General features: G+C 37.7%; 3 protein-coding genes across 6 annotated transcripts in view; 2 read left to right on the forward strand and 1 right to left on the reverse strand.

Annotated features, from left to right (window-relative positions):
- Window positions 1-535: 535 nt before the first annotated feature.
- On the forward strand, window positions 536-3,832 carry LOC103462823 (uncharacterized). The gene is made up of 2 exons (XM_008405831.3): window positions 536-953; window positions 2,909-3,832. Exons 1-2 carry the CDS (start codon window positions 606-608, stop codon window positions 3,236-3,238), a joined length of 678 nt encoding a protein of 225 aa, XP_008404053.2. The 5' UTR covers window positions 536-605; the 3' UTR covers window positions 3,239-3,832.
- A 1,439-nt stretch (window positions 3,833-5,271) lies between these two features.
- rufy2 (RUN and FYVE domain containing 2) overlaps window positions 5,272-27,931 on the forward strand; it is a 28,266-nt gene continuing 5,606 nt past the window's right edge. Inside the window, exons 1-15 of one of the 4 annotated variants that reach the window (XM_008405828.3) lie at window positions 5,272-5,501; window positions 7,538-7,810; window positions 14,133-14,306; window positions 14,499-14,616; window positions 17,168-17,269; window positions 17,338-17,461; window positions 18,461-18,525; window positions 18,620-18,685; window positions 18,773-18,842; window positions 18,979-19,080; window positions 20,039-20,155; window positions 20,231-20,323; window positions 21,344-21,418; window positions 21,499-21,596; window positions 27,647-27,766. In XM_008405828.3, the coding sequence (XP_008404050.1) occupies window positions 7,735-7,810; window positions 14,133-14,306; window positions 14,499-14,616; window positions 17,168-17,269; window positions 17,338-17,461; window positions 18,461-18,525; window positions 18,620-18,685; window positions 18,773-18,842; window positions 18,979-19,080; window positions 20,039-20,155; window positions 20,231-20,323; window positions 21,344-21,418; window positions 21,499-21,596; window positions 27,647-27,766 (1,400 nt within the window). In that variant the 5' untranslated portion in view covers window positions 5,272-5,501; window positions 7,538-7,734. Of the gene's footprint in view, window positions 5,502-5,690; window positions 5,820-7,537; window positions 7,811-9,025; window positions 9,774-14,132; window positions 14,307-14,498; window positions 14,617-17,167; window positions 17,270-17,337; window positions 17,462-18,460; window positions 18,526-18,619; window positions 18,686-18,772; window positions 18,843-18,978; window positions 19,081-20,038; window positions 20,156-20,230; window positions 20,324-21,343; window positions 21,419-21,498; window positions 21,597-24,071; window positions 27,234-27,646; window positions 27,767-27,931 lie in introns of those variants that run through there. The other 3 variants (XM_081605270.1, XM_008405827.3, XM_008405830.3) reach the window with 3 other exon arrangements.
- Window positions 22,163-27,931, reverse strand: part of fam120b (family with sequence similarity 120 member B) — a 59,914-nt gene continuing 54,145 nt past the window's right edge. The window contains exon 17 of the mRNA XM_081605266.1: window positions 22,163-22,480. The gene's annotated coding sequence lies outside the window, so the exon portion shown is untranslated. The remainder of the gene's footprint in view (window positions 22,481-27,931) is intronic.

The following is a 27,931-nucleotide window of genomic DNA, read 5'->3' on the forward strand; positions in this document are numbered from 1 at the left end:
GAATATTAAGATAAATGAAAAAAGATTTAATTTAAAATGTCAGACTTTGAAAAGTATTTTGGTTGAGTTCTCTTTTGCATGAATTACTGCATCAATACGCCGTGGCATGGAGGCCGTCTAGTCTGAGAAACTCTGATAAATTGTTTATATGCTTTGTTTACCTGCAATTAAATCGCACTAATTCCTAATTTCACTCAGCTAAAAGTAAAAAGCAGCTGTTGGAAGAATTACTCAAGAGTAAAAAGTTATTTGGTAAAAAGTCTATTCAAGTACTGAGTAACTGATCAAATTATCAATCACTTAATATTTCAAGATAACATAATCAGATGGACCAAAATATAAAGTTAAGTGGAAATTTTGGTATTTTAAAGAAAATAATTAAAATAAAATTGGAAATGTTTTTTTTTCAAAAACATTTCCAAAAACGTTCCACTTTTAATAAATTAAATTAAATACATTTACAGAGTGTAAAGCGTTGAATAAAGCCGCATTATTGAGGGTAAGGGGCGTTAAACCAAGGCACTTATTTTGAATTCGCTTGAACTTCGTACTTCCGTCTGACGGTGAAGCTGGAGGTCGTCTCGTTCGAGCGAAAGGACGTCGCGATGAACGCAACCGAGGAGAAGCTGGCGGAGCTCGTGCGCGAACACCCGAACCTGTACGACCAGTCGCGCGGGGACTACCGAAACAGCGTGAAGGGGCACCTGGCGTGGAAGGAGATAGGCGCCGCGATGGGGAAGTCCGAGGAAGAAGTGAAGCTGCTGTGGAAAAACCTGCGCGACAAGTTCTGTAAAGCGAGGAAGCGGCTGGTGCGGAGACAGTTCCCCCAGCAGGACGAAAGCGACCTCCCGTGGGAGGTGCAGGTCCCGGGGCTGTTCAGCCAGATGGCCTGGCTCACCGCACACGTTAAACTACGGCCGGAGGTCGGAGGGAGCGTGGGGGACCCACAGGAGGTGACTTCAATTCAGAGAGGTTTTCAGTTGGATTTCTGCTGGTGTTTAACTTTAACGCCGAGTCTGAGTGAGTTTTCAGATTCTTTTATCGGACATTAGAAACCGACATAGAAACACCTGATCGTAGACAGAGAAGATGGTTCTTCTGTTATCGCGGCTGACAACATCCGCTTTGGTTCCTTCAAAACAAAAGCCCTTGTCAACAAATTTCTGAATTAATCAATAACTATTTGAAAATATTTGATAAAGGCCTGCCACAATGAGCAATGACTCCGTTAATCGCATGATAAATTAAAATTAGGTCAATAATTTTATCGTTTTTTCTCTTACTACCAAAAACTGGATGATAAAAGTCTTCAGTCTGATCAACTTTTTTCTAAGGATTTCATTTGTTGTTTCTTGTATTTCTCTTTATTTATTTTGTATATTTAAAATGTGATTATTAATAAGACAGCTGTGGTCCAGTTCTAGTGTTAAATGTTTATTAGAATTTAATACTTATTGATATTTGAGAATTTGTTCTTGCTGCTATTACTTAGAAATAGTCTGGTTCACAAAATAAAAAAGTTCTTAAAGTATTAAAAACATTGTATATAAAATAAAACTCAGATTAAGAATAATAATGATATTAATAATAATAATATAATAATAATAATATACTGCATATTACTGTAACAGAAAATACTGTCAGTTATTAGAAATAAAAATATGACTTGTGATCCGACGTTATGTAACTGAGTCGAATCACTTTTCCAAAAATGTACATAATATATTGAACATTGAAAAAGACACTATTTACAATACAGCAGAGAAACAAATGTGCAATTAATAGTATAAGAATTAAGAATATTCAAGAAAAAATAAGGTGCATACTTTAATTGGTTGCTTTGAGTACGCTAAGGAGCCCGGTCCTGACTCAGAGGTAGGTCCTGACTCAGAGGCAGGTCCTGACTCAGAAGACGGTCCTGACTCGGAGGATGGTCCTGACTCGGAGGCAGGTCCTCACTCCGAGTTAAGACCTGCTTCCGAGTCAGGACCATGCTCCAAGTCAGGACCGTCTTCTGAGTCAGGACCGGCCTCTGAGTTAGGACCTACCTCTGAGTTAGGACCGGCCTCTGAGTTAGGACCTACCTCTGAGTCAGGACCTACCTCTGAGTTAGGACCGGCCTCTGAGTTAGGACCTACCTCTGAGTTAGGACCTACCTCTGAGTTAGGACCTACCTCTGAGTTAGGACCGGCCTCTGAGTTGCGACCGACCTTTGAGTCGCGAACGGCCTCCGAGTGTGGACTAGAAAACATTGAAAGCCAAGAAGCAGTACACTTCGACGACCAGGACATAAACGGAGACTATCCATATGTGAACGAAGGTGATCTAGTTTTGGAAGACATCAAATCAATAGACTTGGAAGACCTAGACAAGAATGAAGAGAAGAAGGAACGCATCGAACCATTAGTAACCATGGAGACAGTGCCCCGCCGACATACATCCCAACGTATAGCAAAAAAACTGGTTAGCATCTCGTTTTTGTGCGTTTTTAGGTTGCTCTGGTGTAAATGGAAATACTGTTTATGACACAGTGATATAAATCATGTGGTGTGAATAATGGCAATGTCGATAATTTGATCAAAACATCATGGGGGAGGAGGTATGGGGACTGTTTCTAACTTTCATAAATCTCGCCGTCTATAAGCCCCAATCAGGTGTGTTACATTCACAAACAAATTAGCTCGACTCGAACAAGTAGAAGTCATGAATAAACTGGCAAAAACAACTTTGGAAAACAATTTCAGTCGCTCTGTTCAATACTCCCGATTCTCACTTCCGACGTCCATCATGGCGCCTCAAATGATTCAGTGACGTCGTCTCAAAGGGTCAATAGATGAAAAACTAAAAGTACCTCTGACATTATTGACTGCACTAAATAGTAAATTTTTAATGTTTTTGTGGCACACAGACAACTGGAAGAGCAGACGACATGGAAAAAGAGCAAGAGGAAGACAAGAAGAGGCTGCTTGACCCCCTCCCGGTTGTCACCACCAGTTTTTCTCTTGCAGAGCCCGCTCCAAGCTGCCACCAGATCATCGAACCTTCTGCTAAACGCAGAAGACAAGCTCCAGCAGAAACTGGGCCATGTTCTGCTGATGCATTCAGCAGTTTCAGGGATGAAGACGAACTGTTTCTGCTCAGCCTGCTGCCCTCACTGAAGAGGCTCACCATTAAAAAAAGGATGGAGGTCCGCATGAAGTTCCAGCAGGTGCTTTACGCTGCAGAGTTTGAGGACTAACGTCTGGGTCTGGATCACTACGCAATCTATGCATAGTGATAGATACAGTCGGCTTGTAAATACATGTTTATAAGTTGTTAATGATTATTTTTGTATTGTTATTTTTGGTATTTTTTTACTTCGCTAATCTTCAGAGGCTGAAGATAAGAAGAAAAAGAAAGAAAAACGCTTCACTTTCATTTACTGAAAACGCACACAATCTCAATGTTTATTTATGTAACTATGAGTGTTTTTCTAGTTTTTCAAGAAGTCAGTGATGAAGGAGTTACAGCAGTCCTGACTCATTTCCTCATAGTCAAACATTTTCTGGATTATTTTATGGTCACATAAAAATTAAAGGGAAAAGCACAAATGCTCCAATGACGCACTACTTAACCTGCCGCATTATAAACGTTGCTGTGTATTTTAATTTCCTCATAATAGAGCAGCTTTCACTCAGACATATGAGGTGCCTTATTCACATCCATTTATCACATTTATTCACAACACAAACATACGTATATTTATTTGATAGAGCAATCAAAGTGTAAGGAAATTTACTTTTTTTTACAACTTTTTATATTGTAAATAAAATTCTGAAAAGCCTGAAATGCATTTTTAATCTCCTTCACTCTAATACCCTTAGATAAGAAACCCGTTGATCGCCTAATTACTAGATAGAAATTGTAATGAACAATTAATAGTGAGTATTGTTAAAAACTCAGCAGCACAAGACTCATGTTGACAGAGCAACTGTTAGTTATTTACCTCATAAATATGGTATTTATGGAAGCGTCAAGAAGAAAGTTAAAAGATAATTGGAATAATTGTTTGCCACAGTCAGAGGTGGGTAGAGTACCACAAATTGTACTCAAATAGAGGCACTTCCAACATAATTTTTATTCTAGTTAAAGTAAAAAGTATAGCCATCCAAGAAATTACACAAGAGTAAAAATAAATATTTGGAAACTGATCAAAACATCAATTGCTTAGTATTTCAAAAAAATACACCATCAAAGGGACAAAAATATAAAATATGTTGGAAATTTTTGTGTAGGTAAGACCAAAATTAAGACAATTTACACAAACAACACAATTACATACAAATCAAGCAAAAGAAAAAAATTCACATGAGTTTCAATGTAAAACTTATGACATTTTAGCAAAAAATACAATTGTTTTTGGTTAGAACGATTGTTCTATGAAGAACAAACTGTGGATAGAGAATCCAGACATTTTACTGAAGTTAGAGTAGTAAAATTACTCAAATAGAAAGCATAGCGTAGTAAAAAATACTCCTAAAATTACATTTTACCCAAAAGGTTACTCAAGTAAGTGTAACTGAGTAAATGTAACTAGTTACTAACCAACTCTAGTGACAAGCCGGGAGGCAGCAAAAGTGGTCTAGTGTGACTAAAATGTTATAATTTGCTGTTTTGTGAGGGAAAAATACGTCTTCATGTTTCCCTGAAATACAATCTACGTAACAAAACACGGTGTTGGCGGGATCATGATGGGGGATGCTTTTTTCATAAAGGAAATGACAACGAAAGATGGAATAACACCATAATACCGCCATTAAAAATGCATTTCGCATGAACAGAAGTGTGTAAAATTAATATCAGCTTGATTCAAATGATTCACACTTTAAGCATCAAACATCAGAGACGTTTGATGCTGGGAGCATCAAACATTCTCACCTTTTTCCACTGGGAATACTGGTTTTTATTCAGATCATTTTCCAGCAGCGCTGTTATCCGCATAGTCATTCACTTCAAAACGAGCCAATCACGTTGCTGCTTTCACAAGTCCCGCCTCCTCGTTCTCTTCACTGATTGGTTGGTAATGGGTGTGGCGTTTTCATTCATCATTTTCTACATTAATTCAAACATCCTGCTAACCTGTGACTTTCCATACGTGAAGAAGTAAATATCTCTTGCTGTTTTTCCTTTTCAGTGTTTTCTGTAAGTCTACGTCTCTCCCATCACCTCTTTGCTTCATTTCTCCCCCTAACAGCCTCCATCCCTCCTCCTGTTTACTCCCGAACCCCTCCCCTCTCCCAGCCTCCCTGCCTCTTGTCATTGGGTGCCGTGTCGGGTGATGGTTGTGGTTTCTGTCGGTGACATCTCCGGAGCATGTACCAGCTCTCTGCCTGCAGCCGTGCATGGACAGGTGGAAGTTTATCCACACTCTGAGAGCTGCTGATTACCGCCCTCATCCTCTGAAGCTGGACAGATTTCATACAAGCTAAACGAGGATTACTGCTGGGTTTCTTCATTTTGAGGTGAGACGCAGGAATGCACATGTATTCAGTTACGTTAGGGTGTGTTAGTATTAAAGAAGAAGTTGACCAAATCGCTGGGTCATGTTATTTAAGTTTAGCTAAAATGTGTTCCTTATGTAAACCATGATTATGATAACATCAGTGTTTTGAATAGTAGCACTGTCTGCAGGATTTTTGCACAGTGAAGGGTAATACTACGATGAAACAGCATCCTGTGTTCATTGGTGGAAGAAATAAAGCACCTCGTGGACAGCTCGGTGATTGGCTGGTTTATCCGTCTTTATAAAGGAGGCTGATAGGATTTCATGCAGTTTGTTGGTGAGTAGTGGGATGCTAGGTGTGGTTCAGAAATGAGTCCAAAAGCGCCACAATGAGATAATAACTAGTTATTTCAGTGGTTTAGTTTCTGCATAAAATGTTAAACATAAACATGGGTGAATATATGGCTAAGCTATTATTATTATTTTTAACAAAAAAACATTTATATAGCGTGGAATATTTTCAAATAGCAGTGCCAGTGCTCAGGCTTAAGATGAAATAATGAATTTAACCTTTAGTTATTTTATGAATTAAAAATGCTTACAATCTGAAATATGTATTTATTTATTCCAATTTTCTCTTTGTTTTTCAAGTTACATGGAGTAACAGTTATAACAGTTATGTAGAGTTTACGTTTTGGGTTTGTGGCATTTTTAAGGGATTTTTTTAGTGATTTCATTCGTATGTATTTTATAATGGCAATTTTATATATATATATATATATATATATATATATATATATATATATATATATATATATATATATATATATATATATATATATATATATATATATATTTCAACCAAAAATTCACCGGACACACACCTGCAGTTTTTTATTCAAGTTTTATAAGTTTTTTTATTGAAAGAAACTGAATTGGAAAAAAAATATTTTGTTACTTATATGAATTATTGTAATTTCTGTCCTTAAAATATCAAAAATTCCACTTAACTTTAAATTTGGTCCATCTGATTATGTAAATATAAAGAAAAGGTTTGTCAAAATTTACAATAAATATTTACAGTCTCGTATATTACGACTTAGAATGAATGAAATATTTTAAAACGTGAAATTGATCCAGGCAGTACAGCAGCAGCTAAAGAGCCGCTGAGCTGGTCATATGATCTCTGGTCAGTCCGAAGTGATTAGAGGGAGAAACAGGAAAACCACAGCAGAGGAAGAGTAGCGCTGCGCTTCCTCTGTAATACTATACTTTACTGGGAAGATCGAAGGGTTTCAGCCATTTTATGGCAATAGTAGCTCATTGGGTTATTATGAAAAGAAAAGGTAAGAAATATTTACATTCTGGAAGTTTTTTGTTTTGATTTATTTGAAATTATTCTCCTGTTTTAGGAACAGGGGCATTATGTTGAAAGATGTGTGTTTTTGGGGTAAAACAATATGGACAAAATACAGAAAGACTTCTGTAACTTTGAACAGCAGCAGCCTAGAAATTCAGTATTTAGTCACATTTTTTCAGTAATAAAATCATAGCAGATGCATTTATTAATAAAGCATTTCTCTGTGCAGGCATGAAACTGGATTTTTAATTTTATACAGGAAAAAAATTAAGAGTCCAGTTAAAATGATGAGTTTCTCTGTAAATGTTTGAGTAAAATGAACATTGTTCTTTTATTCCATGAACTACTGGCAACATGTCTCAAATTCCAAGCAAAAAAATTTGTTTTTATTTTCAGATAATAAAAAAGATTCAGAGCTTTCAGACCTCAAATAATGCAAAGAAAACAAATTCACATTCATTTACAGACAACAATACAAATGTTTTAACTCAGGAAGAGTTCAAAAATCAATATTTGGTGGAGAAACCAGGAGGTTTTCAATGGGGTTCAGTGCAGTGGACTCTTAGTTTATTCCAGATCTTGTCACATTATATCAATCAGCATAAGTCCAGACAAGCCAGTGTTATTCAAATCTGCATTGAGGCTCATTTTATTCCAGCCTGTGATTTTTTTAGATCAATGTTTTTATCATGCAGATCCATCCATGCTGAGCACATCAAGTCTTGCCAAACTGGACTGCAATACCAAAATCCTCCACAGTGCAGAGCATCGGACCACCTGGATATCAGACGAACAACCGAACCTTCCTGTCTGGCTTAGTTTTCACAGTCCACTGCAGAACGAACCGTTTTGAGGACGTCTCTTAGGGGGACGGAGGAGCGCCCCGCTCAGCATGTACTCCCCCCAGAGCCTCCATCGCTGGGGCATCACTCACAGCGAGAGCATGGAGCGCCTGGCTTACAGTCAAGGTAGGACCAACGTTTAAAACTCTGACCTTACTGGAAAACAGCCATGATGGTTGACATCCACTACGGCATGTTTTATTATTACGGTGCATTTTTTATTTTAAAGACAGCAATTAAACATCCTCTGTACTGTTGTTAGTTTATAAATCACTGAATGGCTTAACACCAAAATACATTAAAGATCTGCTGTTGTTGCTGAGGTCTTCTGGTTCTGGTTCTGCTCTGCATCTACAGAACCAGAACCAAAAATGGAGAAGCAGCATTCAGTTTTTACAATCCAAATTCCCAGAAAACTGCAAAACTGCTGAAACCCTGAGTTCCTGTAAGTCAAGGCTTGAAATTCACCTGTTTGGAGTTGACTTGATTAATAAAACTGTAACATTAATCAGAATAGTTGATGTATATTGGCTTGATGATTTTGATGATGGAATTTGACAAAATGTAATGTTTATTTCTTGTTTCATAATTGGTTTTTATATTTTTATGGTGTAAAATACCAACACATGATGAAGAGTCAAGCAATGATCACCCATAATTTCTGCTGTAGTTAATCACCTACTGTGTAATTCAGAAGGAGTCGTGTATGTAGTTTCTTAATTTGTATTTATAACGGCATCCATCCATCCATCCATCCATCCATCCATCCATCCATCCATCCATCCATCCATCCATCCATCCATCCATCCATCCATCCATCCATCCAGTCGTAAAAATGCAACAAAGTTTAGGCATTGTTAATAATGTCCTCCAATAACACAAAATTACCAAGTCATATTTTCACATTTCAACTTTAAAAAGGTGAAATTTAAAATAAACTTTAAATTTCCTTTAAAGTTGAAAGGAAATTTGCAAATTTCCTGTAAAAAAAATACCAGAATATTTTTAGGTATTTTTAAATGCTTTAAAACAAGAGAAGTCTGATTGTAATAGAAGACAGTGAGGGAAGTGTCTTTTTTTAAAAATGTAGGTTACATTTAATATGTATATTAAATATTTTTGGGAGAGTACGTGCTGAAAACCTTTGTAAGGTCTAACTAAAGAAATTATAGTTTTAATACCTAAAGTTGATTGAAAACCCTACGGAGTAAAACCTGAGTGGAGTTTTAATAATTCATGTGTGAAAGCTTCAGGATGAAGCAGCGCCCTCCCTGCAGTTCCCACCTCCGGCAGCAGGGGGCAGCAGCTCGGCGACAGCCTATAAATGATGACGTAGTGCTGCTTGCTGCCTTTTGTGAGCTTCGTGGGCCTCCTGACGCCGCCTCCTCATAGGGCGCAGCTGCTGGACCGGGGAGACGCCAACTGTCGGTTTGGTTAGCTGGCTGTAAACAAATCTGTACACCTCCGAGATGTACGGAAAAGAAACCTTTTGTGCGGACCTGTTTGCTGCGCCGTAACAGCAGGTTTTAGCGCTCGTCATGTAGGTAAACTCAGTGTTATTTGACGCCCGGGAGCGGTGTAACTTTTGTGGACAGCTGATTTTTTTTCTTATTTTTAATTTTGGTTAAACCAAAGTCATCATTTAACCGGTGGGATCCCGGACATTTTGTTGCTATGCTCACCTAAATCGCTAGCTAACTAAGTGAAGAAGCTGGATAATTTTGTGTGTCTTTTACATCACGGAGCTCAGCTAGCTTTGATAATATTCCCTTGAACATGGCATCTGCTGCCGCGGAGCACGACCTGGCTCTGTCCGAGGCGGACAGCAGCAAGGAGAAAGGCCAGGTGTTCGGGATCCTCAGGCTACAGGAGGAGAAATCAGGTGCAGGGGACAAGGCGAACAGCAGCACAGGGAGAGCAGCAGCAGGAGGAGTAGGTGGAGGAGGCGGCGGTGTGGGAGACGGGCGATGGCAGGCTCCTATCTTCGCTTTAGCCAGGAAAGCATCAGAGACCATTTCAGGAAGCATTCACGTCCTTCCAAAAGTGTCGGAACACAGGACTTCCCTTCCTGGTGACTGGACTGTCCAAGGTACAGTATGCATTTATGGGGCTGTGCTAAATGAAATTGTGGCACATCTCTCTCCTGCTGTCTAGTTTTCATCATCATCAGGGCCGACCCAAGCCTTTTTGGGGCCCTGAGCAGTTTTTCATTTGAGGCCCCATCAGAGGTCATGCTAGACATTTTAGTTGTCCATTTTGACTGATGGCATAAAAAAAAAAAATCTGTCTCGTATTATTTTTACCTGTTATAATCATATTAACATAGACTATTCAGACACATTTTTGAATGCGGTACAGTTAATCACTTAGATGAACCGTGAATCCCATCACACATAAACCAGATGAACGCATCTAACTTTTTCTTCGTAGTGACAAAAATCACTGACTGTGGCCCCAATAACCACATAATAAATGAAATTAAATGACTAATTTAATTACAAGCGTTTTTCACCCACTGGAGTCTGAACGCACAGCCTCACAAATTCCTCCTGGTTCACATCTGTAGAGAGATCAGCGCTGGTTCATCAGTCAGTTGGATCTACCCGATCCAAACCAATCAATTAAACTCGGCTATCTTTTTACCCTGTCCGCGGTCCAGCCGCGCACTTTTATGAGGATTTTTTTATTCCAAAAAATCAGGACCAGATGCTTCATCATTCCTAAACTTCTCTACTGTTACTAGCATAACTTGTAATTAGCTTGCATCATGCTAGTGTAATTATGGTGATTGATTTTAACCTTACAACAAACTAAAATAAAAATATTATAATTTTGAAGTTCAGACCTGGTGAACATGGCATCATGTTCACACATTTAAGTGTGCCATATTATTTTAACTATTGGAAAGTAACATCAGCTGATAAACATGAAACTGATATTAAGCAAGTTAACAAGTTTGAAATCTTGTATTTCTCCACCAGTGGCAGCAGGAATATATTAATCATTGTTTGCATAACAACTATAAAAGCAATCCAGAAAATGTTTTTCCATGTTTAATAGCATTCAGTTTGTATAATTCAATGTTATTTTTAATTGGTGCTCTTGGAGGCCCTCTGGTGGCCTGGGGGATCACAAGCAGCCGCTTAACTTGCATATTTCTTGGGCCCGGCCGTGACCACCACAGACCACTTGATGTTTCACACATCAGTGCTGGTCTCATGCATCCTGCTCCGTTTGCCCCGAGGCCTCACATGATGCGTTCAGAAATGCCGTCTCTTGGGGTTAACACATTTCACGCTGTGTCATCCAGCTGTTTGAACTACAAAAACCCCATAACTACTGCAGCAGCAGCACCTCTTACACTCCCACTCTGAGCTAAATTTAACCTGGTGGCTGTCACCATCTTCACCACAAACTTACTTTCAAAATGAACCAAATCAAATTGCATTGATAAAAATCTTTTTTTATTTATTTATTTTGTATCAAGTAAATATTAATTTGGTTTCAATTCCCTTCATGTTTTGCATGTTACTTAAATATGTTACGGTAACTTGTCCCAAAAGTTATTGCGATAAACGATAATGTTGTTTTGAGACCATTTTCAATGAATATAATATAAAGGCATAAAAATGCAAGAACACATTCTCAAAGATCAATAAACTTTAAATTCTAATGAATGTTTAACACTGGAACTGGATGACATCTTAAACATCCAAAATGAATGAACAACACAACAAACGGCAAATAAAATTCATTATGAAGCATCTGTAAACAAAATTGTCCTTCAAAAGGGGAGTTGGTAGCGAGAAATGCACCAGGCTGAAGCTTTTTGTCATCCATTTCAAGGTTTCTCCCAGAAAACTTGCTCAGCCTGGTGGTTGCGATGCTTGCCAGTCATCTATCCAGCGGCTCAACGTGTTTTTGAGTTAAAAATTGTTTAAAATTGACAGGAAATTTGAAAATATCACTTGATAATTATGCGTCATTGGAAGATTAATACCTGAACACCAACTATAAAATCATATAAATGCAAACATTAAAAAAAAAAAAACCTTAAATAAATAAACAATCCTGAGCCTGGTGGGGCCCAAAGGAAGCCTGGTGGCCCGCCAGGCTTTTCATACACTGGGGGAAACCCTGCATTTCCTGGTAAGAAGAGAAACAATAAATCATGCAAATGGAAGCTATTGAGCTGATTTTAATTTATTATGCAATTAACTGATTTATTCCTAAATTCAATTGTACTTTAACACCAACAAGTTGCAGACAGTACTTTGAGGAAGTAGTATTTTCTTCAGTGTATTTTGTTGAAGTTTTATTTGACAGACCAACACAAAGTAGTGCCTAACCTTAAAATGAAAAGGGGAGGAACATCGTGGCTTTTGACTTCTCTTTTTTGTTTGTTTTAATTCTAGTCTTTAAGTCTAGTAGCACACCTGCATGAAATGATGGCTCGTTAGAGGCCTAAGGAGAACATTGACTTGCTGAAGAGGTTGTTGCTACCACCAGGGAGAGAACTAAAACATGCAGGGTGCCGGCCCTCGAGGACCGACTTTGGACAACCCCCTGGTCTAGACCCTTTTTTTGTTGTGTTTAGGTATAAACGTTGGTCTAAATCTTGCCATTTAACCTGCTGCTGTATATTTATGAATGTTGTTTTCACAAATTCATGTTAGTTTGTTGGTGCCCAAAGCTTCCAGCAGCTTCTTTGTTCTGACCTCAGATCATTTTTGCTTGTATGAAATCACTGCCTTGCTGCCTGCAGCGTCTCCTGACTTTGCTCTGTCCTTTGGTGTGTTTAGCTACACATTAACTCACATTTCCACGCGTGGAGCGTTTAAAAGCGCAACACACTGTCCGCACTGCACAATCACAATCTGACCAAGTATTTCTGGCCTAATTTCCAGTTCAGATATCTCAGAACCTTTGAAATAAGACAAAACTAACTTTTAAAAAGTTTTTTGTTTTAAGTCAATAATTCTTAAATATTTATGAGATGGTTGCAGTTCTAAATGCAACAATCTGCCAGTGGAACAAGACATTTTTTCCATATTAAAAACTAAGATTTTAAGCTAGCAGTGTATTAAAATGTTTGCAGTAGAAACTAGAGCAAAACTACTTGGCAGGGTTTTGTGTTTTTGCGGTGAGGCCCTGAAGGTTTCACTGGAAAACAAAATCATCATGCTGCTGATCAAAACGTTACATAAATGTTTCCTCAAACTGGGACAGGAAACGATGGTGTGCTTTTAAAGGGCAGTTCAGGATATTCTCTTACGATGTCATAAACACACTTTCAGTAGATAAATCTGCTGTTTTTGTTGAGTATAAATTCATTCAGTCCCAGAGGCTGAAGCAAGCAGCAGTAAGTAGGGGAGGGGCAGCACAGTCCTAATCTTTCTCTGGTATCTCACTAAGTAAACTTTAAATATATTTTACATTTTCAAAATGTTTTGTTTTTAGATCTTGGCAGAATTGGGTGGTAACTAGTTACATTTACATGAGTTACTTCTTTGCAAGAATGTACTTTTAGGAGTATTTTTACTACACTATGTTTTACTTTTACTTCAGTAAAATATGTTAAAGTAGTGCTATTCTTGCGTAAAATTTCTGGATTTTCTACCCACTGAATGAAAAACAAACATGTTTAAACCAAAAGTTGACCAGACACAGACACACCTGCAGTTTTTATTAAAAATTCATAATTTTTATATTGAAAGAAACTGATTTGGAAAAAAATGTCTTTGCCTTATTTTGTCATTTTTTGTTACTTATATAAATTAATGTAATGTTTGTCTTTAAAATACCAACATTTCTACTTAACTTTATATTTTGGCCAATCTTATCATGTAATATTTAAATATTTAAATGATTGATAATTTGATTAGTTACTCAGTACTTGAGTAGACTTTTTTTTTAACTAAATACTTTTTTACTCTTATTTGAGTAATTTCTTGGATGGCTACTTTCTAGTTTTACTTGAGTAAAACTATGTTAAAGTAGTTCTATTGTCACTTGACTCCAGTGTTTAGTTGCTCTGATAACCAGACCAAACCTGATGTTGTTCATGTACCGTAATAAATTTTGAGTAGTAAAATGTAACCCAACATGCAGCTAGAGAAAATGAAGAGGCCACTTAAAATGATCAGTTTCTCTGATTTAACTTTTTAGGTCTATATTTGAGTAAAATGAACTTTGTTCTTTTATTCTATGAACTACTGACAGCATGTCTCTGAAATTCAAAGCAAAAAATTAGTTTTTATTTGCAGAAAATGAGAAATGGTCAGAATAAGAAAAGAAAACAAGTTCATGTTCGTTTAGCAACAACAACAACACTAATGTTTTAACTCGGGAAGAGTTCAGAAACCAATGTTTGGTGGAATAATGAGGTTTTCAACAGTGCAGTGGGTTTCTAGAGCTGAATCTAAACTGCGGATCGTCTCCTCCACAGCGATGCGTGACCCGATGGCCATGGAGCGAGCCAACCTGCTGAACATGGCGAAGCTCAGCATCAAAGGCCTGATCGAGTCAGCTCTGAGCTTTGGCCGGACGCTGGACTCGGACTACCCGCCTCTGCAGCAGTTCTTTGTGGTCATGGAGCACTGCCTGAAGCACGGCCTCCGAGGTGAGATGGCAGCTTCCTGTAGAGGGACTCAGGTCTGTGTCTCAGGCCGCGGTTTTTCACAGTGGGAATGCAGAACGTTGGAGGGAAGGCAAGCTAGTGGCGTTTGGCATGGAAAAGTTTGGGGATCCCTGGACTTATCTACCCTTCCTAACGGATTTCCTCTCATTGGTTTATTTCTCTCTGCTTTCCCAGTGAAGAAATCCTTCCTGGGGTTCAGCAAGTCTCTGTGGGGACCTCTGGAGCTGGTGGAGAAGCTGTGTCCAGAAGCGTCAGAGATCTCTGCCTCTGTTCGAGACCTTCCCGGCCTCAAGTAAGGATCAAAGTCCTCCTCCACACGCTTGTTTAAGCTCACTGCTGATCTGCGGTAATTAACGGCTCACAAACAGAAGTAACAGGATACTGTGACCTGATCCGGCTCAGGGAAGTACCTGTGCTGTTTACTTTCACTTCACCTTTCAGCTTCACTTCTTCCTTTTCCTGCTTTTATACAGACACACATTAACTGAACACATACGTGCACCACCATCAAGTAGATGGTGAAACTTTGTCAGCTTTAACTGACTACTACTTTCTTGACCTGAGTGAATTTGAAAGGAGAAAGCCGTAGACCGCATGTGTCAAACTTAAGGCCCGGGGGCCAAATGTGGCCCGCCGTAGCTTCTTATGTGGTCCTCTAGACTCCAGATTACATCAGTAAGTCCTTCCAGTTTTTCACAAATCAACAAATCTCCACATTTCTTCTGATTTTACTGCAGAAACATTAATCAGTCATTGCTGCCTCAGCTTTACTTGATGTCATATGATGGTATGTAACTGAGTAATGAAATGAAGTCGTGTTTAGCATCAAACATTATTGCAAATATTGTAAAAAATTCCTTGGAAATACTTCTAAATTAGCAACACAAAATCTGTGATTTTGAATGTAAAAAAAAAAAACAGAAAAAAAATTAGCCCTGTCAGGATAAACAATAAATTAATTAATCGCATGATAAATGAAAAGAAACTCAATAATTTTAATTTGCTAGATTTATCGTTTTTCTCTTTTTACCAAAAATCTGATAAAAATCTTCAATTTGGTATTTGGTCTCAACTATCGCTTTTTTTTAAAGATAATTTTGCTTATATAGACTTATTTTATTTGTTGTTTTCTATATTTATTTTGAATGTTTTAAATGTCTTCCAGTTCCAGTGTTTAAATGTTCATCAGAATTTAAAGTTTATTGGTGTTTTAGAATCTGTTCTTGCATTTTTATGCTATTATTCCCGTTTTATTACTTGAAAATAATGTTGTTTATCGCAATAAGTTCAATTTATCGTCCAGCAAAATTGGTAATCGTGAAAACACAGAGAGACTGATCAGTGTGAGAAGACGTTCAATATTATTTAATTTTAATTGAATGCTGAAACTGTTATTTATTGATACTTTACCAGTTTAAAGTATCGATACATCCTGGCCCTTTAAAAGCGTTCAGATTTTTAACCAGGCCCAAAATGAAAATGATTTTGACGCCCTGGACGTCGTAGGCCATGACTCTGCAGACAGGAAACCAAGTGAGAAATATTTGTTGTTTCTCTGATCAGCAGAATGAGGAACATGAATGTGCCTGTCTGCTGGAGGCCCGGTCCGTTTCCTTTGGTGCTGCTGAGTCAGACGGAACGAAAAGCTTCGCGCGCTTTAGAACGGTTCTGTGAAAACTACAAACACAAAAACATTAAACAGGCGCTTTAAAAACTTGAATTTCAGTTTGGTGTCTTTGAAAAGTGTTTGAATTCTGCATAAAGTCACAGAAACTGGCTGAAATTCAATCTGTAGTTTTCTAATGACGTCAATCTGTTTAAAAGACGGAAAACCAGATATTTCTGATATTTGAAGTTAAATCAGTCTTAACTTTTCTTGATTTGGAATCACCAAATTATTTCTGTTTGCTAACTTCCAAAACAAATTGCGAGGACATTTTCTAATTTTATTTTGAATATTCGTTATTCCTAATGGCTCGTTGAGTTATTGATCTGTGTGATTAAATTACAGGCTGCTACATAGATGAACGTTACTGAAATGTTTTTTAGTGTTCTCACACCAGTCAGCTGTTCAGGCTGAATGAGACACTTCAAAACATAACATTAGTTTCATTTGGGTTTTCCTTATTCCTGCTGCAGGATGCAGAATACTGACAATATAATAACGGTAATAAATGACATAATGCTGAATGAAACTGTTTTCTTTTAGCTGTTTGTTTTGTTGTTTATCTCCAAAGTTTGGTGCTGGAATAGTTTGATTTTTACCTTGAAAAGGCTTGAAATTTACAAACCCTGAAAAAAATTATAATACAGCGAATCTGTTTGTGTTTTCATAAATTATAATGCAATTAAAAAGTTCTCTATATGTTTCAGTAACTCTGTTAAAGACGTGAAAATATTTTACACATAATTATTACACACAAATAATTGTGTACAATATACAATATTTAATTTCTTTAATGAATTTATTTAAATAAATTCAATTAATCTTATTTATTTAATTCAATAATTTTTTTATTTTATAATTTAATTAATATTTAATTTTACAATTGAATAATTAATATTTAGTTATTTAAATATAAATTGATTAAATAATAAATTTTTAATTTAATTAATAACTAACTATTTAATTCTTTAAATAATTTATGATTTTGGTTACAACTAATTGGTTTTTTTAGAGAATTTGAATAATAACTATAATAATAATTACGCTGAATAAACAGCAGGTGTAATGAAAAGTGGATTCATCGTCGGATGAACTGTTGGTCAGTTTTCTCATGTTTGAATGCAGTTTGCTGGTTGTCCAGCAGAGGGGCGTGACGCTCCTCCTCTGTGTTCTGCAGGACTCCTCTGGGCCGGGCCAGAGCCTGGCTCCGCCTGGCGCTCATGCAGAAGCGGCTGGCCGACTACCTGCGCCTCCTCATCACCAGGAAAGACCTGCTCAGGTACGACCCGCAGAAGCAAAACGCCGCCGCCCGCTCTCGCTAAAGGCTCCTGTCTGCTCCGTCCTCAGCGACTTTTACGAGGATTCGGCGCTGATGCTGGAGGAGGAGGGAGCGGTGATCGTGGGCCTGCTGGTGGGCCTGAACGTCATCGACGCCAACCTCTGTGTGAAAGGCGAAGACCTGGACTCTCAGGTAACGGTGGCTTCAAGACGCCATCGAACCGGCGGAGGAACTAAAAACTTAATAATGTGTAGAATGACGTAATGGTCCATCATGTGGCTACGCTAAAAATATTTAATTTTCTTTCTTTTTCTGTTATTTTGTCTGCATGATGATTCAAGTTCATTTAAAAAAATTCAGAGAATTTATGCAAGTTTTGCAAAATGTAAGTAAAGTGAATAAATATATAATCTCCTGACAAATTAAAAAAAACATCAAATGGTAAAATGAATATTTTCTCACCACCCATTTACCTTTATCTCTGCAATAGCGCTGGACTAAAAAAGATTAGTAGGACTGAAATAATATTTAAAACAATCAACTACTAAAATAAACCATTTTGCTGAAGGGACACAGTAGGAGCAGTAAATAAGCCAAACTGTACAGAACATGTACAATTTGCATTTAAGATATAAAAGATATTTAGCGTATTTTCTATAAGGTGCTAATGCTAATGAGCGGTCTAATTTTTTCATATATAAACGCTCTGGACCATAAGGCGAATAAATCCAAACCAAACCGTCAGAATAATCAGTCAGTGAAAGCCCAGTATGCATCACTCCGCTGACTGCAGGAGCCGTAATGTAGCTAAAACATTTTGACAGCTTCGAGGTCAGTAAGCACAACCGGAATAAATCCACATTTATCCACCGCCGTTTTACTCCAGAACAATATGTAAGGCATCGTTTTTTGACCAAATTAAAGCCTTTTGTGCACCTTATAGTCCATGAAATACCGTTATAAGCTGAAAGTAAACGGGACTAAATCTGACAGCTAGTTAAAAACAATACGTGAGGATACTTTGGGTGCTCTGAATTTCTCATGTTTTATATTCTTTAGATAAGTATATTCAGTAATATTTCATCTGATTAAAGCTGAATTTCAACAGAATATCCAAACTGCTGTTGAAATCTTAATTTTTTGATAATCTGAGTAAAGCGACTCGTGTAATTATTTTCTAACTCCTTCCAGGTCGGAGTGATCGACTTCTCCATGTACTTGAAAAACGACATGGATGACTACAGGAGCGAGGAGAGGTACGGCAGCTCTCCGTCGCCGCTTCACTCAGCCGCCGAATCTGACTCACGACTCTGGCTTTCTTTTTTTTTTTTTCTGTTTCCATGGCAACAGGAATAGCCAGATAGCATCCATCTTGGATCAGAAGAACTACGTAGAAGAACTGAATCGACAGCTCAAGTAAGGCTTTGGTTTTAATCAGAAATAAGTTTTTTACGAATCGCGTTCTTTTGAAAATGTTGTTTTTGTTTTGTTTTACCTGAGCAGCTCCACGGTTCACGGCCTCCACAGCAGAGTGGACTCGCTGGAGAAATCCAACTCCAAACTCGTAGAGGAGGTGAGGGATGCTGAAGAACAGCAAACCTAAACTCCAGAAATTGGTGTCAGAGTGAGCGTCGTGACGGTGTGCGTGTGCGTGTGCGTGTGTGTGTGTGTGTGTGTGTGTGTGTGTGTGTGTGTGTGCGCGCATGCAGCTAGCCATAGCCAAGAACAACATCATCAAACTGCAGGAGGAAAACCAGCAGCTGAGGAGCGAAAACAACCTGATTCTGATGAAGGCGCAGCATCATCTGGAGGTAAAACGAAATGTTTTTACAGCTTAAACTGAAACCAAACGAAAAACTGTCGTCGCTTCAAACTGGTCACAGTACTGATGAAAGACTAGATATAAACCTAGTTTTTACATGAAAATAAAATGTAAAACAGTTTTTATCTTATCGGTGTTTATGATTGTTGGGCTCTCGCTGATTTTGGGGAATTTTAAAATCGTCTTAATTTTTACACACTTTATTTTATAGTGCAGTAATTTATCAGGTATATTTGTACAAATAAAGTTCAGCAACAAGGCAGTTGTTTAAGTCCTTTAAATTATAAAAATAAAAAGTACAGAAAGTCCCACAAAGTACTGTTGTTAAAATTTAAAGTCCATATCATCCATTCATTACTTAGAAATGATCAGATCTTATTTCTTAATAAGCAACATGAATCTGTTAACCAGAGCCAAAGCTCTTAAATAGTTTTCTATTGTTTTGTTTACTATTATTTTATTTTTTTCCTTATTAAAATGACTTTTTCTAGTATAATGGTGTCTTTATTCTGCTAATATTATGCCTATATTCTTTGAGCCCCAAGTTTCAACTCTCCACCTGAATATTTTTGCTAATTTTAACTCTATGCATCTCTTTAAATGTCCTGTGATTAAATATATTTGCATTCCCCTCAGATTAATTTCACTCTCTGCTGCAGCTGGGGTGAAATTACTGTAATAACCTGATATTGACTGGAAAGTGCAACATGTGGAGGATTTACGGTTCTGCACATTTGGATGGATCGTCAGACTAGAAGGGTTAAACAAAAATCCTCGTAGCCTGACTAATACTTCATTGTCCAAATTGCAGAAAAGAGTCGGAAAGACGTTTCCAAACACATTTCCAGTCATTTTGTAATTTCTTTGGAGGAAAAGAAATAGATTAAAATCGGACTTTGAGCCCCTTTGTCCAGCTGTGTAACCGGATCCTGACGTTGTTCGTCCAGGTGGCTCAGGGCGACACGTTGGTGGAGCGGGACACCTACAAGCAGTCCCGTCAGGGTCTGGATGAGATGTACAACGAGGCCCGGAGGCAGCTGAAGGAGGAGTGCCAGCTCAGACAGGTCCGACCCAGGCCGCGTGATGGACTCGTTAAACATGCATGAGGTGATGAACCAGCATGTTCTTCCTGTTCTCAGGACGTGGAGAACGAGCTGGTCGCACAGGTGTCCATGAAACAGGAAATGGAGCTGGCCATGAAGCTCCTGGAGAAGGACATTCATGAAAAACAGGTCGGATAGGAACTGCCGTATTTTCCGCACTATAAGGCGCACCTTCAATGAATGGCCTATTTTAAAACTTTTTCCATATATAAGGCGCATAGAATAGACGCTACAGTTTGGGTTGCCGATTTGTACTCTATCATTACACATCCACATTTGTAAAGAAGTGGTCCCTAAGTACTTTATATAGTAGGCTTCCCCAGTCATTGTTTCACTCACGGTGTTGGTGTTGCGATATTGTGCCCAACTGCTTTCTGGGTAACAGACCAACCAACACGCTGCCGCTGCAGTCTGTCTCTCTTCCTTCGCCTCTTCTGGCTTTAAATGTATTATCAAACTTTATTAACAAACCAGCGGTCTGACAACTATCCCAGCATGCACCGCGTGCTTCTTCTACAGGGGAAAATGAAGTCGGCGGCTGCTTACTGTAGTTGCTAGACCTGTTGTGGCTCAATATTGGTCCATATATAAGGCGCACCGGATTATAAGGCGCAGTCGGCTTTTGAGGAAATTGAAGGTTTTTAGGTGCGCCTTATAGTGCAGAAAATACAGTACTTACATTTACCTAACTACATTCACTTCACTAACTTTCTTTAAAAATTAACTTTTAGGAGTATTTTTGCTATTCTTTGCTTTTACTTGAGTAAATTTCTGCATTTTCTACTCACTGAATGAAAAACAAACATGTTTAAACCAAAAATAGTTTTATTTTGAAAGAAACTTGATTTGGAAACATTTATTTTGCCTGATTTTATTTTTGTCTTTTATATGAATTATTGTCATTTTTGTCCTGAAAATGCAAACATTTCCACATAACTACATTTTGGTCCATCTGATGATGTAATTTTAAAATATTAAATTATTGATAATTTGATCAGTTACTCGGTACTTGAGTACTTTTTACCAGATACTTTTGTACTCTTGAGTACAAACATGTTGTAGTAGTTCTACTCTTAAGTACATTTTTGGTGCTCTGCTTATTGTGAATGTTGGTAATTGGAGATGGGAAATGTGTGTTTTAATGAACAGGACACACTGATCGGACTGAGGCATCAGCTGGATGAGGTGAAAGCCATCAATGTAGAAATGTACCAGAAGATGCAGGTAATGACTCACACACACCCACTCTCATCCTTTAAGAAGTCGATCCTGTGTGTGAAAGCAGCTCTTTGTCTCCCGTTTAGTCGTCTGATGAGGAGATGAAGAAGAAGAACGATGTGATCATTCGCCTGGAGGAGAAGACGAATCAGATCACCGCCACCATGAAGCAGCTGGAGCAGAGGTGGGACTTTTTGATTGGTTCTTTCTCTCTCTCCGGCGTACTGCGGCTTTAAGAAGCGTTTCTGGTTTAACTTAATTGAATGTCTTAATCGGCTCCCCAACGTTCTTCAAAGTCCTGCTAATGTGATTCAGTTAGCGTTGAAGTTGAAAAGTTGTTTTTTTGTCGCCGGCCCTCAAAGTTTGGCGTTTGACTCCCTAAATACGAGATTTATCAAATTAAAATGTGTTTCTTACTTTTGTTCTGAGTAAATTGTTTCAGCGCCATTCATATGTGGACAAAAATGTATAAAAAAACCTTAAAATAAATTAATATTCATCAGATTACAGGGGCTTGGTCGACGTGAAATTCAGAAAAAAAATCTCATCTATATTTTGAATTAATTCATTAAAGGTCGATGTTGGTAAATAATCCACTATCTGTTCTTTAAATGTAACATTTTAAAAATATTATTCTTTAAAATGTTGATTAGAGTATCTCTAAAATAAATGTTTTTTTATCCAGGCGTAGACATAAAATGTAAAAGTGTCATTTTGTGGGAAGTAAAAGGCTCATTTTCAGGCATTAGACGTGATTAAACATGAATATTTGATGACTAAAGCCCGGCCGTCCTCCATTTCTCATCCATAAGCAGATAAACTGCAGATATTTTCATGCATGCTCAGATGAAGTCCTCCATTCTCGACATGTTTGTTGATTATTCACGATTCCCTCCTTGTCTTGCGTCTCAGAGTCCACTGGTCCGTCCCGCCCTCCTCCTCTCCTCATTGGTTAATTCTCCATCTTATCTGTGATGTGATTGGTTCTAGGTGTTCAGCAGGCCGGACACACTCTGCAAAAACACTGAGTCTGGTTTGGTCCAGTTTCTAGTGCAAAATCCCAGTACGCTGAAATATGACAAAAATAGCAAAACACATTTTTTAGCAAGAAATAGTGACTCATTAATGATGAAAAAATAAAAATAAATGAGACAATCCGACAGTGGAACCAAGTAATAAATCAATCAATTGTATAATAAATTAAAGTGAGCGCATAATAATAATTTTCATTCAGATTTTTTTAAAATCAAATTGTATTTCAATTATTTTTTTAATTTAAAACATCTTATCAAAATTCTATCAGTTTTTGATGAAATTTTATATTTTGATTAAAAACTGTATTTTTGTAAAAAAAAAAATATTCAAAGTTCTTTACATCATAAAAACACAAAATACAAAGTCATAGTAAACAAGTGAAACATTTTGTCAAACGCCGTCGTCAGATTATTTAAGTTTTTATTGTCTTAATATTTTCTGATTTTGTTTAGAGATGTCATGATCCATTTTAATTATAGTTTCTGATATGAGTCACATTTATTTCCATTTTATTTATGATTGGTTTTCTTTTGAGTATTTCAAATATCTTTCAGTTTGTTTTTTTTTTTTTAAAGTTAAAGTTTATTCCCCTTTGAGAGGGGAAACCAAGAGCCACTGCACTGAAAACCTCCTGGTTTCTCCACCAAATATTGATTTCTGACCCGAAGTAAAACATTAGTATAGTTGTCTGTAAGTGAATATTTCTTGTTTTCTCTGCATTATTTGAGGTGTGAAAGCTCTGCATCTTTCTGTTATTTTGACCATTTCCCACTCTCTGCAAATAAAAACTACATTTTTGCTTGGAGTTTCAGAGACATGTTGTTGTCAATAGTTCAGAAAATAAAAGAACAAAGTTCATTTTACTCAATCATAAACCTATAAAAACTAAAACCAGAGAAACGGATCATTTTAAGTGGTCTCTTTATTTTTTCCAGAGCTGTATTAATTGAAAATTAGTTCAAAACAATATTATCATTTATCGCAATAATTACTGGTATAATTTATTGTTCAGGAAATGTGTTGCCCTTTTGATACTTTTTATCAATAAGGAATTATTGATTTAAAAGAATCTCCTACATTTTGCCATTTCAAGCTTAAGATATTTGCACTAGAAACTGGACCAGAAATGCTCATTATTTTAAATGTTTTTACAGTGTGCTCTCTCTCCCACCTGATATGGGAGAAACTTCACCGCTTAGTTTGTTTGTTTTTCATTTTAACATTGAATCTGTCGTGACAGTGATGTGCAGCAGCTCTTTTCTTTCTAAGCAGACTTTGAGAGAAGTAGTCTCTCGTTCATCTGTTTTTCTACATCACATTTTCCTTCTTCTCCATCAGCTGCCGCTCCAGTATTTCCAGTGAAACCAACATGTTTGCAGCCTGAAATCAGTTTTAGTAACCTGTGTTTCATTAACACTTCCTGCTGTGCTTGTCTTGAAAAGTCAAAGCTGTTCAGTGTGACCAGCCTTAGAGCACTGATGTACTGACATCCTTTCTTCCTTTCTTTCTTTCCTCCCTCGTCCCTCCTTTCTGTTCATCCCATTCCCCCCGTTTCATTCATCCTGCTTCCCCTGAAACCTCGTCTGGTCGCTCCCCCTCCCTGGTTCCTGCTCCCCTCGTGCAGCGATAAAGATCTGCTCAGCCAGACCAGAACTCTTGCCATGTCGTTTGTTAAGTGTGCCAGCACAGACACAGAGCACCAGTACAAGCTGGTCAAAGACATCTCCTTTTGAGGACTCCAGTCACTCACTGGGCTCCAAACTACATTCCTGTTGTTTAACTTTCACAGTAACTCAGTGGTTTTAGGGCCAACACAGGCGCCACAGAATCGGGTGAAACCCCGACTGCATGTTTGGTTCGGTTCCGAGCCGCGGCTTCAGACGGGTCTCATGATGTCGCATTCAGAGAAATGATCAGATGTTTAAGTCGTGTAGCTTTTGAACGGTTTGATTGTTGCTTAGATAAATGAACTAGACACCTTATATATATTCAGTCACACGTGCAGCACACGCAACCGCAGTGATCAGCTTATATGCAGGGAGAAAGTTTGACTGAAGCGTAAACATTGGGTCTTTTATCGTCGATGTTGAGTAGGAGCTCAAACTGAGGGATGAGTCCGCTGGTTTTTACGTTTTGTCACATTAAGAGGAAAACAATCAGAAATTTTGTTGGGATTTTATGTGACAGATCAACACAAAGTCGTGTATAAATAAGAAATGGAGAAATGGCTTCGTTTTATTTTTTTATTATTTTACAAATGCAAATCTTAAAAGTGTGGCGTGCATTTGAACTCATTCAACTTTATTCTGAAACTCCTGAATTTAATGCAGTCATACTGAAAAGACACATAATCAGTTTAAGCCATAAATCAATGCTAAACTAAAATTGGCTCTATAATTTCCCTTTGCATGGTTTGTTTTTCTCCTGTTTCTGTCTAATTGTGCAACTTTAAAATGTCTCAGTCAGTTTATTGATTCCAAAGAGAAATTAAAACTCAATTTAAATTTAAATTATTCAAGATTCATCAAAAAGTTGTTTCAAATGCTGGCATACAGCAGTCTGTGTTACAGCAAATAATTAAAATTTACTGATCTTTGAGACTGTTTTGTTTTATTTTATTTTTTTTATGCCATTACCATTATATTAGTTGAAAATTATCGTTTATTGCAATAATTTCAGGCCTGGTTTTCAGTCTTTCAAAGAACTGAAAAGATTCACAAGATCTTATATTTTAAATTACTTTTTATTGTTTTTATGTTTAATTCCTTTCATTTTGTATCACTTTGAGATTTACGTGTAAAGTGTGTTATAGATAAAATGTTATTGTTAAGATTAGTGAACAAACAGCTGGACAGGACAGGAAGTTGTAGAGAAGTTTAAAGCCAAGTTGGTTCATAAAGCAAAACTACAAGTATTGAAAATCACAGAACGCAGTTCAATCTATCATTTAAAAATACATTTGTAGGTTTAATGAGATTTAAATTGAGCTTTTTGGACCACATGCAAAAGACTAATGAAAAAACATCACCATAATGGTGATTATTATTATTTAAATTTTTTTTTATTTTTTTTTATCAGGTACAGAGAATCTTATCGGATTAAATATTCAAAAATATTGCAGCTGTAATTCAATTAAAAAGTGTTTCTACAAAGTATTGACTCTTTCGGAAAAAAACATGAATTCTTTTAGTTGCACTTCACTAAAATGTTTCATAAAATCCCAGTAAAACAAACTGAAGTGACAAAATGTAAAAATGTTGAAGTGGTGTGTTTACTTTTTATTTTATGTTGGTTGGGCTGAGACGCTTGAGCCAGAAGAGACATTTACACTGCAGCCTCGTCCGTCGTCATTCACGCTTCCAAATAAATGCGACCTGTGAACTGCAAACGACCTGAACGTGTCCCGCATGCGCAGTAGAGGGCGCAATAGCATCAGTGTTTTACCAACCGGCATAAAAAAGAAGTGCTCAGTGTTTGCGGAAGATAACATGGATGCTAACAGTGTAACATAGCTTACACATTTGAAGTTGTTGACCGACCGGAGCAGCATATTAACAACTTAATCCTCATTAACGTCCGCCATTGTTGCTGTTTTTCTTCCCGCTTGTGAGTATCGGGACGCAGAATAGTGACGTTTGTCGAGTATCAGTGACGTTCAGGTCGCATTTGAATCGGATACATATCGGAAACCCGAGTGGCCTTGGTCGCATTCCAAAAGAATCCGATCTGATATTTAATGAAACTATCAGATTCAGGTCGCATTACATCAAAATAAATCGGAACTGGGTCACTTCGGGCTGCAGTGTGGACGCAGCCTCAGCTTCAGCATCTAGCAGCAAAGTCCAGGTTGAAAACAAAGAAAACAACCGGAGCGCTAAACTGCAAAAACACAAAGTCTTACCAAATAATTTTGGTCCAGTAAGTTTCTGGTGCAAATATCTTAGTACACTTGAAATAAGACAAAAATAACTTACAAGTAACTTTTTTGCAAGAAATTGAGACTTGTTTTAAGTCAATAATTCGTAAAAAGTACTTGTTCCATTGGCACATTATTTCACTTTTAACAAGACATTTTCCCATGTTAATTTATCTACCAATGGAGCTGGTATTTTCTTCAATATTAAGGAATTATTTACTAAAGCCAAGCCTCTATATCTTGCTGAAAAGCTATTCCAAGTCTATTAAAACATTTGGACCAGAAAAATGGTAAGATTTTGTGGTGTTATAGTGTAAATCGATGTCATTGCAGCCCTGATTATTATTTTATTTTATTTTTGAGTCAGCCAGTAAGAACCTTAGCAGATGCAGCATCAGACAGGACTGTGTGCTTCAGGTCTGCTGCTGGTTTGTGCTGCATGTGTTGCACCTCCTGACCTGCTTCCCAGTGGCTGTGACGACCCCGCGTGCGCCTGCAGTCAGCCCCGCCCTCACTGTCTGTAGTAACCGTCTCTCTAGGAGGTAATTCAGCTGCTAGTTAAGGTTTAAAGTTTGGTAAAAAAACTGCAGGGTTCCACTATGAAACGCTGAATAACGACAGACTGCAGTGAACTGTAGAGGCAGAGCTGTAAAAATCAACATTGTTCTCGTTTTCGGCGTATTTACTGACTTCTTCTGTGACACACGGTATATTAAAAAATCATAATAATAATCCTTCTGACTATTCTAACTTAAATGTTTATAAAACTTTGGATTTTTAGACAGAAATAAAGACCCAGTCCTGTTAGTTAAAGCTCACAATTGTTGTCTTTTACCACAGTGATCAATAAATGAAAGTGTTTTGAAAGTCCTGGGTGTGACTGGAGTTTTTATTCAGCTTTTTATCTGAAGTACCTGCAGCTTCGCATTCGATTTTAATAAAGCGACATTCAGTCAGCTGTAGATTTGGAAGAGTGGGCCGATCATCGTGTCTAAAATGCAGGATTTGTTACATACTAAAGCTGCACTTGGGTACCAGTTATTTTCTTTTTTCCCCCCACTCATTTCTCCCCCCGTTGTTTTGCAGCAGTTTGCAGCACCCCGTTTTACTTTCTGGCAGCTTTCACATCAACCTCTTTATCTTTCGCACCAAAACAAACGCCACGTCTTCACCCCATCCATCGTTTTTCTTTAATGTTTGGTTCATTTTCTCCCCGTGCGAACACTCCTCCCAGATTTTTCTCTCCACGGTCCTGAGTTTGTCCCCTGGTTATAATGGTGCAGATTACAGGAGGCGGAGAGGCACCGCAGCTCCGCCGAGGAGGGATCCAGGCGCTTCAAGCTGGACTTTGCCAACAAGGCGGACAGCCTGCAGCGGCAGATCGAGCTCAGAGAGAAGCAGCTGTAAGCAAAACTCCGCCTCAGATTGTTAGACCTCTGGAGTTTAGCTAATATTCCACTTATTTCAGTTTGTTTTAATACTCCCACCAAGCAGATTGGTTCCCCCTTCTTTACATTAAACAGTGAATGAGTTTAAAAATGACATTGTTGAGTTTGTTTGGTGTGTGT

Source organism: Poecilia reticulata, chromosome 3, assembly GCF_904066995.2.
Source record: "Poecilia reticulata chromosome 3, P_reticulata-male-v2, whole genome shotgun sequence".
Taxonomy (NCBI): Eukaryota; Metazoa; Chordata; class Actinopteri; order Cyprinodontiformes; family Poeciliidae; genus Poecilia; species Poecilia reticulata.